The 15,616-nt window shown below is 56.7% G+C and overlaps 1 protein-coding gene and 1 pseudogene across 16 annotated transcripts in view; both read right to left on the reverse strand.

Annotated features, from left to right (window-relative positions):
• The window catches only part of LOC107307721 (ataxin-2-like protein), a 100,186-nt gene that overhangs the window by 17,843 nt on the left and 66,727 nt on the right, over positions 1–15,616 (reverse strand). For 10 of the 16 annotated variants that reach the window (XR_014935218.1, XM_085518203.1, XM_085518200.1 and 7 more), the window contains 6 exons: positions 14,623–14,677; positions 12,328–12,465; positions 10,179–10,245; positions 9,282–9,421; positions 3,993–4,113; positions 1,321–1,427 (listed from right to left, as the gene is read on the reverse strand). Coding sequence is in view for 14 of the 16 variants with exons in the window: in XM_085518203.1 (XP_085374329.1) it covers positions 1,321–1,427; positions 3,993–4,113; positions 9,282–9,421; positions 10,179–10,245; positions 12,328–12,465; positions 14,623–14,677 (628 nt within the window). In the remaining 2 variants the exon portion in view is untranslated. Of the gene's footprint in view, positions 1–1,320; positions 1,428–3,992; positions 4,114–9,281; positions 9,422–10,178; positions 10,246–12,327; positions 12,466–14,622; positions 14,678–15,616 lie in introns of those variants that run through there. The other 6 variants (XR_014935220.1, XM_085518208.1, XM_085518204.1 and 3 more) reach the window with 4 other exon arrangements.
• Positions 9,462–10,148, reverse strand: LOC146757967 (uncharacterized; annotated as a pseudogene).

Consider the following 15,616-nt stretch of genomic DNA (forward strand, 5'->3'; position numbering starts at 1 on the left):
GGGCTCTATGAAGTCTATTGGGGTCAATGGGGTCTATGGGGATCTTATTGGGATCTATGGGGGGTCTATTGGGGTCTATGGGATCTCTATGGGGTCTATGGGGGCACAATGGGGCTCAATGGGGTCTATGGGGTCTCTATGGGGCTCAATGGGGTCTATGGGGTCTCTATGGGGCTCAATGGGGTCTATTGGGATCTATGGGGGTTCTATGGGGCTCAATGGGGTCTATGGGGTCTCTATGGGGGTCAATGGGGTCTATTGGGATCTATGGGGGTTCTATGGGGTCTATAGGGGTCTATGGGATCTCTATGGGGTCTATGGGGGCACAATGGGGGTCAATGGGGTCTATTGGGATCTATGGGGGTTCTATGGGGCTCAATGGGGTCTATGGGGTCTCTATGGGGGTCAATGGGGTCTATTGGGATCTATGGGGGTTCTATGGGGTCTATAGGGGTCTATGGGATCTCTATGGGGTCTATGGGGGCACGATGGGGGTTAATGGGGTCTATTGGGATCTATGGGGGCTCTATGGGGTCTATTGGGGTCAATGGGGTCTATGGGGATCTATTGGGATCTATGGGGGGTCTATTGGGGTCTATGGGATCTCTATGGGGTCTATGGGGGCACAATGGGAGTCAATGGGGTCTATTGGGATCTATGGGGGTTCTATGGGGCTCAATGGGGTCTATGGGGTCTCTATGGAGTCTTATGGGGTCTATGGGGCTCTATGGGGGTTCTATGGGGTCTATTGGGGTCTATGGGATCTCTATGGGGTCTATGGGGGCACAATGGGGGTTAATGGGGTCTATTGGGATCTATGGGGGGTCTATGGGGTCTATTGGGGTCAATGGGGTCTATGGGGATCTATTGGGATCTATGGGGGGTCTATTGGGGTCTATGGGACCTCTATGGGGTCTATGGGGGCACAATGGGGGTCAATGGGGTCTATTGGGATCTATGGGGGTTCTATGGGGCTCAATGGGGTCTATGGGGTCTCTATGGGGGTCAATGGGGTCTATTGGGATCTATGGGGGTTCTATGGGGTCTATAGGGGTCTATGGGATCTCTATGGGGTCTATGGGGGCACAATGGGGGTCAATGGGGTCTATTGGGATCTATGGGGGTTCTATGGGGCTCAATGGAGTCTATGGGGTCTCTATGGGGGTCAATGGGGTCTACTGGGATCTATGGGGTCTCTATGGGGTTCTATTGGGGTCAATGGGGTCTCCCTTAACCCCGCCCCCTTCCCCTCCACCTCTCAACCCCATTGGCCCCGCCACCCCCCCTTTGATTCCGATTCTGATTGGCTGTCGCCATTACCTGGGCGGGGCTTGGGGCGCCGTGGGGCGGAGCCTGGCTGCCGCTGGACGGGGTGGGGGCGGCCAATGGGGCGGCGGCGGCGTGGGGTGGGAACGGCTGCAATGGGGCTGGGATATCGCGATAGGGGTCACTATAGGGCCAAGATAGGGCTCTATATCGCGATACGGCCACGATAGGGCCGCGATAGGGCCGCGATAGGGCTCTATATCGCGATATGGCCGCGATAGGGCCGCGATAGGCCTCTATGTCGCGATATGGCCGCGATAGGGCCGCGATAGGGCTCTATATCGCGATATGGCCGCGATATGGCCGCGATAGGGCCGCGATAGGGCTCTATATCGCGATATGGCCGCCATTATGTCGCGATAGGGCCGCGATAGGGCTCTATATCGCGATATGGCCGCGATAGGGCCGTGATAGGGCTCTATATCGCGATATGGCCGCCATTATGTTGCGATAGGGCCGCGATAGGGCTCTATATCGCGATATGGCAGCCATTATGTCGCGATAGGCCTCTATATCGCGATACGGCAGCCATTATGTCGCGATAGGCCTCTATATCGCGATACGGCAGCCATTATGTCGCGATAGGCCTCTATATCGCGATATGGCAGCCATTATGTCGCGATAGGCCTCTATATCGCGATACGGCAGCCATTATGTCGCGATAGGGCCGCGATAGGCCTCTATATCGCGATACGGCAGCCATTATGTCGCGATAGGGCCGCGATAGGCCTCTATATCGCGATACGGCAGCCATAATGTCGCGATAGGCCTCTATATCGCGATACGGCAGCCATTATGTCACGATAGGCCTCTATATCGCGATATGGCAGCCATTATGTCGCGATAGGCCTCTATATCGCGATACGGCAGCCATTATGTCGCGATAGGGCCGCGATAGGCCTCTATATCGCGATATGGCAGCCATTATGTCGCGATAGGCCTCTATATCGCGATATGGCAGCCATTATGTCGCGATAGGCCTCTATATCGCGATACGGCAGCCATTATGTCGCGATAGGCCTCTATATCGCGATATGGCAGCCATTATGTCGCGATAGGCCTCTATATCGCGATATGGCAGCCATTATGTCGCGATAGGCCTCTATATCGCGATATGGCAGCCATTATGTCGCGATAGGCCCCTATATCGCGATATGGCAGCCATTATGTCGCGATAGGGCTCTATATCGCAATATGGCAGCCATTATGTCGCGATAGGCCTCTATATCGCGATATGGCAGCCATTATGTCGCGATAGGGCTCTATATCGCGATATGGCAGCCATTATGTCGCGATAGGGCTCTATATCGCGATACGGCAGCCATTATGTCGCGATAGGCCTCTATATCGCGATATGGCAGCCATTATGTCGCGATAGGCCTCTATATCGCGATATGGCAGCCATTATGTCGCGATAGGCCTCTATATCGCGATACGGCAGCCATTATGTCGCGATAGGCCTCTATATCGCGATACGGCAGCCATTATGTCGCGATAGGCCTCTATATCGCGATATGGCAGCCATTATGTCGCGATAGGCCTCTATATCGCGATATGGCAGCCATTATGTCGCGATAGGCCTCTATATCGCGATACGGCAGCCATTATGTCGCGATAGGCCTCTATATCGCGATATGGCAGCCATTATGTCGCGATAGGCCTCTATATCGCGATATGGCAGCCATTATGTCGCGATAGGCCTCTATATCGCGATACGGCAGCCATTATGTCGCGATAGGGCTCTATATCGTGATATGGCAGCCATTATGTCGCGATAGGGCCGCGATAGGCCTCTATATCGCGATATGGCGGCCATTATGTCGCGATAGGCCTCTATATCGCGATACGGCAGCCATTATGTCGCGATAGGGCCGCGATAGGCCTCTATATCGCGATATGGCAGCCATTATGTCGTGATAGGCCTCTATATCGCGATATGGCAGCCATTATGTCGCGATAGGCCTCTATATCGCGATACGGCAGCCATTATGTCGCGATAGGGCTCTATATCGCAATACGGCAGCCATTATGTCGCGATAGGGCCGCGATACGGCTCTATATCGCGATACGGCAGCCATTATGTCGCGATAGGGCCGCGATAGGCCTCTATATCGCGATATGGCAGCCATTATGTCGCGATAGGGCCGCCTCTATATCGCGATATGGCAGCCATTATGTCGCGATAGGGCTCTATATCGCGATATGGCAGCCATTATGTCGCGATAGGCCTCTATATCGCGATATGGCGGCCATTATGTCACGATAGGCCTCTATATCGCGATATGGCAGCCATTATGTCGCGATAGGGTCGCGATAGGCCTCTATATCGCGATACGGCAGCCATTATGTCGCGATAGGGCTCTATATCGCGATACGGCAGCCATTATGTCGCGATAGGCCTCTATATCGCGATATGGCAGCCATTACGTCTCGATAGGGTCGCGATAGGGCCGCGATAGGCCTCTATATCGCGATACGGCAGCCATTATGTCGCGATAGGCCTCTATATCGCTCCATATCACAACATAAGGCACCATATCGTGATATAAACCACCCATATCGCGATATAAAGGCCCATATCATGATATATAGGGCCCATATCACGATATATAGGGCCCATATCACGACATATAGGCCCCATATCGCGATATAAGGCCCCCACTCACCGTAGATGGCGGCTGTGGGTCCGTCTGCGATGGGGGCGGGTCCCCCCGATGGCACCAGTCGATGTGGGGCAGCGGCGGCAGCAGCAGCAGCAGCGCTCTGCAGCAATGGGGCCAACAGCGGCTGACCCCATAGACCCCCAGTCAGCGCCCCATAGCCCCCTATTAACCCCATAGAACCCCATTATCCCCTATTGCCCCCCATTAACCCCATAGACCCCCACAGACCCCCTATTAACCCCATAGCCCCCTATTAACCCCATAGCCCCCCATATAGCTCTGCAGCAGTGGGGCCAACAACGGCTGACCCCCAAACCCCCCAGTCAGCGCCCCATAGCCCCACAACCACAGCCTGACCCCATATCCACCCCATTAACCCCATTGCCCCCTATTATACCCCCATTACCCCCCATATCCCCCCATATCCCCCCACAGCCCCCTATTAACCCCATAGACCCCCATTACCCCCCATATTCCACCCCCAGCCCCATATCCTGACCCATAGCCCCCCATATCGCTCTGCAGCAATGGGGCCAACAGCGGCTGACCCCATAGACCCCCATTAACCCCATAGACCCCCATTAACCCCCCATAGCCCAGCCCCATAGCCCAACCCCACTGCCCCCCCTATTGAGCCCCACTGAACCCCATATCCCCCCATATCCCCCCATTGCCCCCTATTAACCCCATATCCCCCCATTATCCCCCATAGCCCCCCATTAACACCCCATAGACCCCTATTAACACCCCATAGACCCCCATTAACACCCCATAGCCCCCCATTAACACCCCATAGCCCCCCATTAACACCCCATAGACCCCCATTAACCCCATAGACCCCCATTAACACCCCATAGCCCCCCATTAACACCCCATAGACCCCCATTAACCCCATAGACCCCCATTAACACCCCATAGCCCCCCATTAACACCATAGACCCCCATTAACACCCCATAGACCCCCATTAACACCCCATAGACCCCCATTAACCCCATAGACCCCCATTAACACCCCATAGCCCCCCATTAACACCCCATAGACCCCCATTAACCCCATAGACCCCCATTAACACCCCATAGCCCCCCATTAACACCATAGACCCCCATTAACACCCCATAGACCCCCATTAACACCCCATAGACCCCCATTAACCCCATAGACCCCCATTAACACCCCATAGCCCCCCATTAACACCATAGACCCCCATTAACACCCCATAGACCCCCATTAACACCCCATAGCCCCCCATATCGCTCTGCAGCAATGGGGCCAACAGCGGCTGACCCCATAGAACCCCATTAACCCCATAGACCCCCATTAACCCCATAGCCCCCCATTAACACCCCATAGACCCCTATTAACCCCATAGACCCCCATTAACACCCCATAGCCCCCTATTAACCCCATAGACCCCCATTAACACCCCATAGACCCCCATTAACACCCCATAGACCCCCATATCGCTCTGCAGCAGTGGGGCCAACAGCGGCTGACCCCATAGACCCCCATTAACACCCCATAGCCCCCCATTAACACCCCATAGCCCCCCATTAACACCCCATAGACCCCCATTAACCCCATAGACCCCCATTAACACCCCATAGCCCCCCATTAACACCCCATAGACCCCCATTAACCCCATAGACCCCCATTAACACCCCATAGCCCCCCATTAACCCCATAGACCCCCATTAACACCCCATAGACCCCCATTAACCCCATAGACCCCCATTAACACCCCATAGCCCCCCATTAACACCCCATAGCCCCCCATTAACACCCCATAATCCCCCATTAACCCCATAGACCCCATTAACACCCCATAGCCCCCCATTAACACCCCATAGACCCCCATTAACCCCATAGACCCCCATTAACACCCCATAGCCCCCCATTAACCCCATAGACCCCCATTAACACCCCATAATCCCCCATTAACCCCATAGACCCCATTAACACCCCATAGACCCCCATTAACACCCCATAGCCCCCCATTAACACCCCATAGCCCCCCATTAACACCCCATAGACCCCCATTAACCCCATAGACCCCCATTAACACCCCATAGACCCCCATTAACACCCCATAGGCCCCCATTAACCCCATAGCCCCCCATTATACCCCCATTGCCCCCCCATTGCCCCCCATTAACCCCATAGACCCCCATTAACACCCCATAGACCCCCATTAACCCCATAGACCCCCATTAACACCCCATAGCCCAGCCCCATAGCCCAACCCCATAGCCCCCATTAACCCCCATAGCCCCCCATATCGCTCTGCAGCAGTGGGGCCAACAACGGCTGACCCCATAGACCCCCATTAACACCCCATAGCCCAACCCCACTGCCCCCCCTATTGAGCCCCATTGAACCCCCATATCCCCCCATATCCCCCCCATTGCCCCCTATTAACCCCATATCCCCCCATTGCCCCCCATATCCCCCCATTGCCCCCTATTAACCCCATAGACCCCCATTAACACCCCATAGCCCCCCATTAACACCCCATAGCCCCCCATTAACACCCCATAGACCCCCATTAACACCCCATAGCCCCCTATTAACCCCATAGCCCCCCATTATACCCCCATTAACACCCCATAGCCCCTCATTAACCCCATAGACCCTCATTAACACCCCATAGACCCCCATTAACCCCATAGACCCCCATTAACAACCCATAGACCCCCATTAACACCCCATAGACACCCATTAACCCCATAGACCCCCATTAACACCCCATAGCCCCCCATTAACACCCCATAGACCCCCATTAACACCCCATAGACCCCAATTAACCCCATAGCCCCCCATTATACCACCATTGCCCCCCCATAGCCCCCCATTAACCCCATAGACCCCCATTAACACCCCATAGACCCCCATTAACCCCATAGACCCCCATTAACACCCCATAGCCCCCATTAACACCCCATAGACCCCCATTAACACCCCATAGACCCCCATTAACCCCATAGACCCCCATTAACACCCCATAGACCCCCATTAACCCCATAGCCCCCCATTAACACCCCATAGCCCCCTATTAACCCCATAGACCCCCATTAACACCCCATAGACCCCCATTAACACCCCATAGCCCCCTATTAACCCCATAGCCCCCCATTAACCCCATAGACCCCCATTAACACCCCATAGACCCCCATTAACCCCATAGACCCCCATTAACCCCATAGACCCCCATTAACACCCCATAGACCCCCATTAACAGCCCATAGACCCCCATTAACCCCATAGACCCCATTAACACCCCATAGACCCCCATTAACACCACATAGCCCCCCATTAACCCCATAGACCCCCATTAACACCCCATAGACCCCCATTAACCCCATAGACCCCCATTAACACCCCATAGCCCCCATTAACACCCCATAGACCCCCATTAACACCCCATAGCCCCCCATTAACACCCCATAGCCCCCCATTAACCCCATAGCCCCCCATTAACCCCATAGACCCCCATTAACCCCATAGCCCCCCATTAACACCCCATAGCCCCCCATTAACCCCATAGACCCCCATTAACACCCCATAGACCCCCATTAACAACCCATAGCCCCCATTAACACCCCATAGCCCCCCATTAACACCCCATAGACCCCCATTAACCCCATAGACCCCCATTAACACCCCTTAGCCCCCCATTAACACCCCATAGACCCCCATTAACCCCATAGCCCCCCATTAACACCCCATAGCCCCCCATTAACACCCCATAGACCCCCATTAACACCCCATAGACCCCCATTAACCCCATAGACCCCCATTAACACCCCATAGACCCCCATTAACCCCATAGCCCCCCATTAACCCCATAGACCCCCATTAACACCCCATAGCCCCCCATTAACCCCATAGACCCCCATTAACACCCCATAGCCCCCTATTAACACCCCATAGCCCCCATTAACACCCCATAGCCCCCCATTATCCCCCCATTACCCCCCATATCCCCCCACCCAGCCCCATATCCTGACCCCAAATGCCCCCCATAGCCCCCTATTAACCCCATAGCCCCCCATTTACCCCATAGCCCCCCATTACCCCCCATATCCCCCCCCCAGCCCCATAGCCCCCCATTACCCCCCATATCCCCCCCCCCAGCCCCATAGCCCCCCATTACCCCCCATATCCCCCCCCCAGCCCCATAGCCCCCCATTATCCCCCCATATCCCCCCCCCCAGCCCCATAGCCCCCCATTACCCCCCATATCCCCCCCCCAGCCCCATAGCCCCCCATTATCCCCCCATATCCCCCCCCCCAGCCCCATAGCCCCCCATTACCCCCCATATCCCCCCCCCAGCCCCATAGCCCCCCATTATCCCCCCATATCCCCCCCCCCAGCCCCATAGCCCCCCATTACCCCCCATATCCCCCCCCCAGCCCCATAGCCCCCCATTACCCCCCATATCCCCCCCCCCAGCCCCACAGCCCCCCATTATCCCCCCATATCCCCCCCCCCAGCCCCATAGCCCCCCATTATCCCCCCATATCCCCCCCCCAGCCCCATAGCCCCCCATTACCCCCCATATCCCCCCCCCCAGCCCCATATCCCCCCATTACCCCCCATAGCCCCCTATTAACCCCATAGCCCCCCATTATCCCCCCATTACCCCCCATATTCCCCCCCCAGCCCCATAGCCCCCCATTAACACCCCATTACCCCCCATATCCCCCCCCAGCCCCATATCCCAACCCCAAATCCCTCCCATAGGCCCCTATTAACCCCATATCCCCCCATAGCCCCCCATTAACACCCCATTACCCCCATAACCCCCCCCAGCCCCATATCCTGACCCCAAATCCCCCCCATATCCCCCCATTGCCCCCTATTAACCCCATAGCACCCCATAGCCCCCCATATTCCCCCCAGCCCCATATCCTGACCCCAAATCCCCCCCATATCCCCCCATTGCCCCCTATTAACCCCATTGCCCCCCATTATCCCCCCATTGACCCCCATATTCCCACCCAGCCCCATATCCCAACACCAAATCCCCCCCCATAGCCCCCCATTATCCTCCCATAGCCCCCCATTACCCCCCATATTCCCCCCCCAGCCCCATATCCTGACCCCAAATGCCCCCCATAGCCCCCCATTACCCCCCATATCCCCCCCCCAGCCCCATATCCCCCCATTACCCCCCATATCCCCCCCCCCAGCCCCATAGCCCCCCATTATCCCCCCATATCCCCCCCCCCAGCCCCATAGCCCCCCATTATCCCCCCATATCCCCCCATATCCCAGCCCCATATGTAGTTACCTGTGGGTTGTAGTGCCCCACGGGGGGCACCAATGGGGGCCCATAGGGGACGTAGGATGAATATGGGGGGGCGACCAAAGGGGGCGCGGGGGGGGCGGCCGGGAGCAGGGGGGGGGGCTCCGAGCGGGGGGGCACAGAACCTGGGGGGCACAGACCCCATAAGTTATGGGGCAGGACCCATAAGTGGGACCCATAAGTGTGGGGCCAGACCTATAAGTGTGGGGTAGGACCCATAAGTGAACAGTGGGACCCATAAGTGGGGGGTGGGACGCATAAGTGTGGGGCTGGACCCATAAGTAGGACCCATAAGTATGGGGTGGGACCCATAGATAAGGGGTGGGACCCATAGATAAGGGGTGAAACCCATAAGTTGGGAAGTGGGACCCATAAGTGAACAGTGGGACCCATAAGTGTGGGGTGGGACCCATTAAGTGTGGGGTCAGACCCATAAGTGGGACCCATAAGTGTGGGGTGGGACCCATAAGTGTGGGCTGGGACCCATAAGTGGGACCCATAAGTGTGGGGTGGGACCCATAGATAAGGGGTGGGACCCACAGATAAGGGGTGGGACCCATAGATGTGGGGTGGGACCCATAAGTGGGGCTGTGACCCATAAGTGAACAGTGGGACCCATAAGTGTGGGGTGGGACCCATTAAGTGTGGGGTCAGACCCATAAGTGGGACCCATAAGTGTGGGGTGGGACCCATAAGTGTGGGCTGGGACCCATAAGTGGGGCTGTGACCCATAAGTGAACAGTGGGACCCATAAGTGGGGGGCTGGACCCATAAGTGGGACCCATAAGTGAGGGGTGGGACCCCTAAGTGTGGGCTGGGACCCACAGGAGGCCTTGCTGTGGGGCACCCCATAGCGCTATGGGGTGGGAGCCCCACACTTACCTTTCGGGGTCCGGAACTTTCCCTGTGGCATCGAAGTTCCTATGGGGTACGGGTACAGCTGGGGGGCCTGGGGGGAACATGGGGGGCAGATGTGGGGCTGGGATGTGGGGCAGTTATGGGGCTGGATGTGGGGCAGATATGGGGCCAGGATGTGGGGCAGATGGGATGTGGGGCAGGTATGGGGCTGGGTGTGGGGCAGATATGGGGCCGGGATGTGGGGCAGATATGGGGCAGATATGGGGCTGGGATGTGGGGCAGATGTGGGGCAGATATGGGGCAGATATGGGGCTGGGATATGGGGCTGGGTGTGGGGCAGATATGGGGCCAGGATGTGGGGCAGATGGGATGGGATGTGGGGCAGGTATGGGGCTGGGTGTGGGGCAGATATGGGGCCAGGATGTGGGGCAGATGGGATGGGATGTGGGGCAGATGTGGGGCAGATATGGGGCTGGGATGTGGGGCAGATATGGGGCAGATGTGGGGCAGATATGGGGCTGGGTGTGGAGCAGATGTGGGGTGGATGTGGGGCAGATGTGGGGCTGGATGTGGGGCAGATATGGGGCTGGGATGTGGGGCAGATATGGGGCAGATGTGGGGCAGGTATGGGGCAGATATGGGGCTGGGATGTGGGGCAGATATGGGGCAGATATGGGGCCGGGATGTGGGGCAGATGTGGGGCAGAGGTGGGGCAGATATGGGGCAGATATGGGGCTGGGATATGGGGCTGGGTGTGGGGCAGATATGGGGCAGATATGGGGCCAGGATGTGGGGCAGATGGGATGGGATGTGGGGCAGGTATGGGGCTGGGTGTGGGGCAGATATGGGGCCGGGATGTGGGGCAGATGGGATGGGATGTGGGGCAGATGTGGGGCAGGTATGGGGCTGGGATGTGGGGCAGATGGGATGTGGGGCAGGTATGGGGCTGGGTGTGGGGCAGATGGGATGTGGGGCAGGTATGGGGCTGGGTGTGGGGCAGATATGGGGCAGATATGGGGCCGGGATGTGGGGCAGATATGGGGCAGATATGGGGCCGGGATGTGGGGCAGATGTGGGGCAGATGTGGGGCAGATATGGGGCAGATATGGGGCTGGGATGTGGGGCTGGGTGTGGGGCAGACATGGGGCCAGGATGTGGGGCAGATGGGATGGGATGTGGGGCAGATGTGGGGCAGATATGGGGCTGGGATGTGGGGCAGATGTGGGGCTGGGTGTGGGGCAGATATGGGGCTGGGATGTGGGACAGATGTGGGGCAGATATGGGGCAGATATGGGGCAGATATGGGGCTGGGATATGGGGCTGGGTGTGGGGCAGATATGGGGCAGATATGGGGCAGATGTGGGGCAGATGGGATGGGATGTGGGGCAGGTATGGGGCTGGGTGTGGGGCAGATATGGGGCCGGGATGTGGGGCAGATGGGATGGGATGTGGGGCAGATGTGGGGCAGATATGGGGCTGGGATGTGGGGCAGATATGGGGCAGATGTGGGGCAGATGTGGGGCTGGGTGTGGAGCAGATGTGGGGTGGATGTGGGGCAGATGTGGGGCTGGATGTGGGGCAGATGTGGGGCTGGGATGTGGGGCAGATATGGGGCAGATGTGGGGCAGGTGGGGTCAAACCGAGATCTATGGGGCAGCTCTATGGGTCAGATGAGATCTGTGGGGCAGACTGAGATCTACAGGTCAAATCTATGGGGCAGAGTGAGATCTATGGGGCCGTGCAGATCTATGGGGCAGATCTATGGGTCAGATGACATCTATGGGGCAGGTCAGATCTATGGGGCAGCTCTATGAGGCAAACTGAGATCTATGGGGGAGATCTATGGGGCAGATCAGCTCTATGGGGTAAATGTATGGGTCAGCACAGATCTATGGGGCAGATCTATGGGGTAAACTGAGATCTATGGGGCAGACCGAGATCTATGGGGCAGACTGATATCTATGGAGCAAATCTATGGGATTTATCAGATCTATAGGGTAAATCTATGGGTCAGACTGAGATCTATGGGGCAGACTGAGATCTATGGGGCAGACTGAGATCTATGGGTCAAATCTATGGGTCAGATGAGATCTATGGGGCAAATCTATGGGATTTATTAGATCTATAGGGTAAATCTATGGGTCAGGCCGAGATCTATGGGGCAGAGACTTACCTGTAGGTGCAGGTAGGGCAGGAGGGGTCCGAAGATGGGCACGGAGCTGTGGGGGGGAGGAGGGGGGGGAGGGGCGGAGCTTCGAGGTGTGGGGGGGGGAGGGGCTGGGGAGGGGGAGGGGGGAGGGGCACCTTTAGGCTGGGGGGGGGGGGGGAAGGGGGGGGGGGGAAGGGGGGGGACAATAATAAGGTAGGGCCGGCCATAAAGATGGCTGCCCTACAACCAAGATGGCCGCCCTATAATCAAGATGGCCGCCATACAACCAAGATGGCCGCCCTAGAACCAAGATGGCCGCCCAATAATCAACATAGAACCCTAGAACCAAGATGGCCGCCCTACAACCAAGATGGCGGCCCTAGAACCAAGATGGCCGCCCTAGATACAAGATGGCCGCCCTACAACCAAGATGGCGGCCAACAAACAAGATGGCGGCCCTACAACCAAGATGGCCGCCTTATAATCAAGATGGCCGCCCTATAATCAAGATGGCCGCCCTATAATCAAATTGGTGGCCAACAACCAAGATGGCCGCCCTAGAACCAACATGGCCGCCCTATAACCAAGATGGCCGCCCTAGAACCAAGATGGCCGCCCTAGAACCAAGATGGCCGCCCAATAATCAACATAGAACCCCAGAACCAAGATGGCCGCCCTACAACCAAGATGGCCGCCCCATAACCAAGATGGCCGCCCTACAACCAAGATGGCGGCCAACAAACAAGATGGTGGCCCTACAACCAAGATGGCCGCCTTATAATCAAGATGGCCGCCTTATAATCAAGATGGCCGCCCTATAATCAAATTGGTGGCCAACAACCAAGATGGCCGCCCTAGAACCAACATGGCGGCCCTACAACCAACATGGCCGCCCTAGAACCAACATGGCCGCCCTATAACCAAGATGGCCGCCCAATAATCAACATAGAACCCCAGAACCAAGATGGTCGCCCTACAACCAAGATGGCGGCCAACAACCAAGATGGCGGCCCTACAACCAAGATGGCCGCCGTACAACCAACATGGCCGCCCCATAACCAAGATGGCTGACCAATAACCAACATAGCGGACCCACAATCAAGATGGCCACCCTACAACCAAGATGGCCGCCCTATAATCAAGATGGCCGCCCAATAATCAACATAGAACCCTACAACCAAGATGGCTGCCCTACAACCAAGATGGCGGCCAACAAACAAGATGGCGGCCCTACAACCAAGATGGCCGCCCCATAACCAAGATGGCAGCCCCATAACCAAGATGGCCGCCCTAGAAACAAGATGGCAGCCCCACAACCAAGATGGCCGCCCCATAACCAAGATGGCAGCCCCACAACCAAGATGGCCGCCCCATAACCAAGATGGCCGCCCCATAACCAAGATGGCGGCCCCATAACCAAGATGGCCGCCCCATAACCAAGATGGCCGCCCAATAACTAAGATGGCGGCCCTACAACCAAGATGGCCGCCCCATAACCAAGATGTCCACCCCATAACCAAGATGGCCGCCCCATAACCAAGATGTCCACCCCATAACCAAGATGGCCGCCCCATAACCAAGATGGCCGCCCAATAACTAAGATGGCGGCCCTACAACCAAGATGGCCGCCCCATAACCAACATGGCAGCCCCATAACCAAGATGGCCGCCCCATAACCAAGATGGCGGCCCCATAACCAAGATGGCGGCCCCATAACCAAGATGTCCACCCCATAACCAAGATGGCGGCCCCATAACCAAGATGGCGGCCCCATAACCAAGATGTCCACCCCATAACCAAGATGGCCGCCCAATAACTAAGATGGCCGCCCCATAACCAAGATGGCCGCCCAATAACCAAGATGGCGGCCCTACAACCAAGATGGCCGCCCCATAACCAAGATGGCGGCCCCATAACCAAGATGGCCGCCCCATAACCAAGATGGCCGCCCAATAACTAAGATGGCGGCCCTACAACCAAGATGGCCGCCCCATAACCAAGATGGCGGCCCCATAACCAAGATGGCCGCCCCATAACCAAGATGGCGGCCCTACAACCAAGATGGCCACCCTAGATACAAGATGGCCACCCTAGATACAAGATGGCCGCCCCATAACCAAGATGGCGGCCCCATAACCAAGATGGCCGCCCCATAACCAAGATGGCCGCCCCATAACCAAGATGGCGGCCCCATAACCAAGATGGCCGCCCCATAACCAAGATGGCCGCCCCATAACCAAGATGGCGGCCCCCCCAATTAACGTCCCCCCCTAACGAAGCCCTAATTAACCCCCATTAATTAATGCAGGCGTTAATTACCCGGCAGGGGTTGAACTCCTTGGCGTTGGGGTTCAGGGTGGATCGTCGGGCCTTCCTGCCATAGGAATACATTCAGTTACCCCAGAGGATCTATGGGGCTATGGGGTTAATGGGGTCTATGGGGTCTATGGGGGCTATGGGGTCTATGGGGTCAATGGGGTCAATGGGGTCTATGGGGTCAATGGGGTCTATGGGGTCTATGGGGTCAATGGGGTCTATGGGGTCAATGGGGTCTATGGGGTCTATGGGGTTAATGGGGTCTATGGGGGCTATGGGGTCTATGGGGTCTATGGGGTCAATGGGGTCTATGGGGTCAATGGGGTCAATGGGGTCTATGGGGTCTATGGGGGCTATGGGGGCTATGGGGTTAATGGGGTCTATGGGGTCTATGGGGTCTATGGGATCAATGGGTTCCAATGGGATCAATAGGGTTAATAGGGTCAATAGGGTCAATGGGTTCCAATGGGATCAATGGACTCCAATGGGGTTAATGGGGTCAATAGGGTCAATGGGGCCAATAGGGCTAATAGGGTCAATGGGGTCAATGGAGGTTAATGGGGTCAATGGGGTTAATAGGGTCAATGGGGTCAATGGGGTCTATGGGGTTAATAGGGTCCATGGGGTCAATGGGGTCTATGGGGTCTATGGGGTTAATAGGGTCCATGGGGTCAATGGGGTCTATGGGGTCTATGGGGTTAATAGGGTCCATGGGGTCAATGGGGTCAATGGGGTCTATGGGGTGAATGGTGTCAATGGACTCCAATGGGGTTAATGGGGTCAATAGGGCTAATAGGGTCTATGGGGTCAATAGGGTCAATGGGGTTAATGGGGTCTATGGGAGCTATGGGGTCAATGGGGTCAATGGCATCCAATGGAGATCAATGGGGCCAATGGGGTCTATGGGGTCAATGGGGTCTATGGGGTTAATAGGGTCTATGGGGTCCATGGGGTCTATGGGGTTAATAGGGTCCATGGGGTCAATGGGGTCTATGGG

Source organism: Coturnix japonica, chromosome 17 (assembly GCF_054131305.1).
Source record: "Coturnix japonica strain WE chromosome 17, WE-NBRP24, whole genome shotgun sequence".
NCBI classification, from domain to species: domain Eukaryota; kingdom Metazoa; phylum Chordata; class Aves; order Galliformes; family Phasianidae; genus Coturnix; species Coturnix japonica.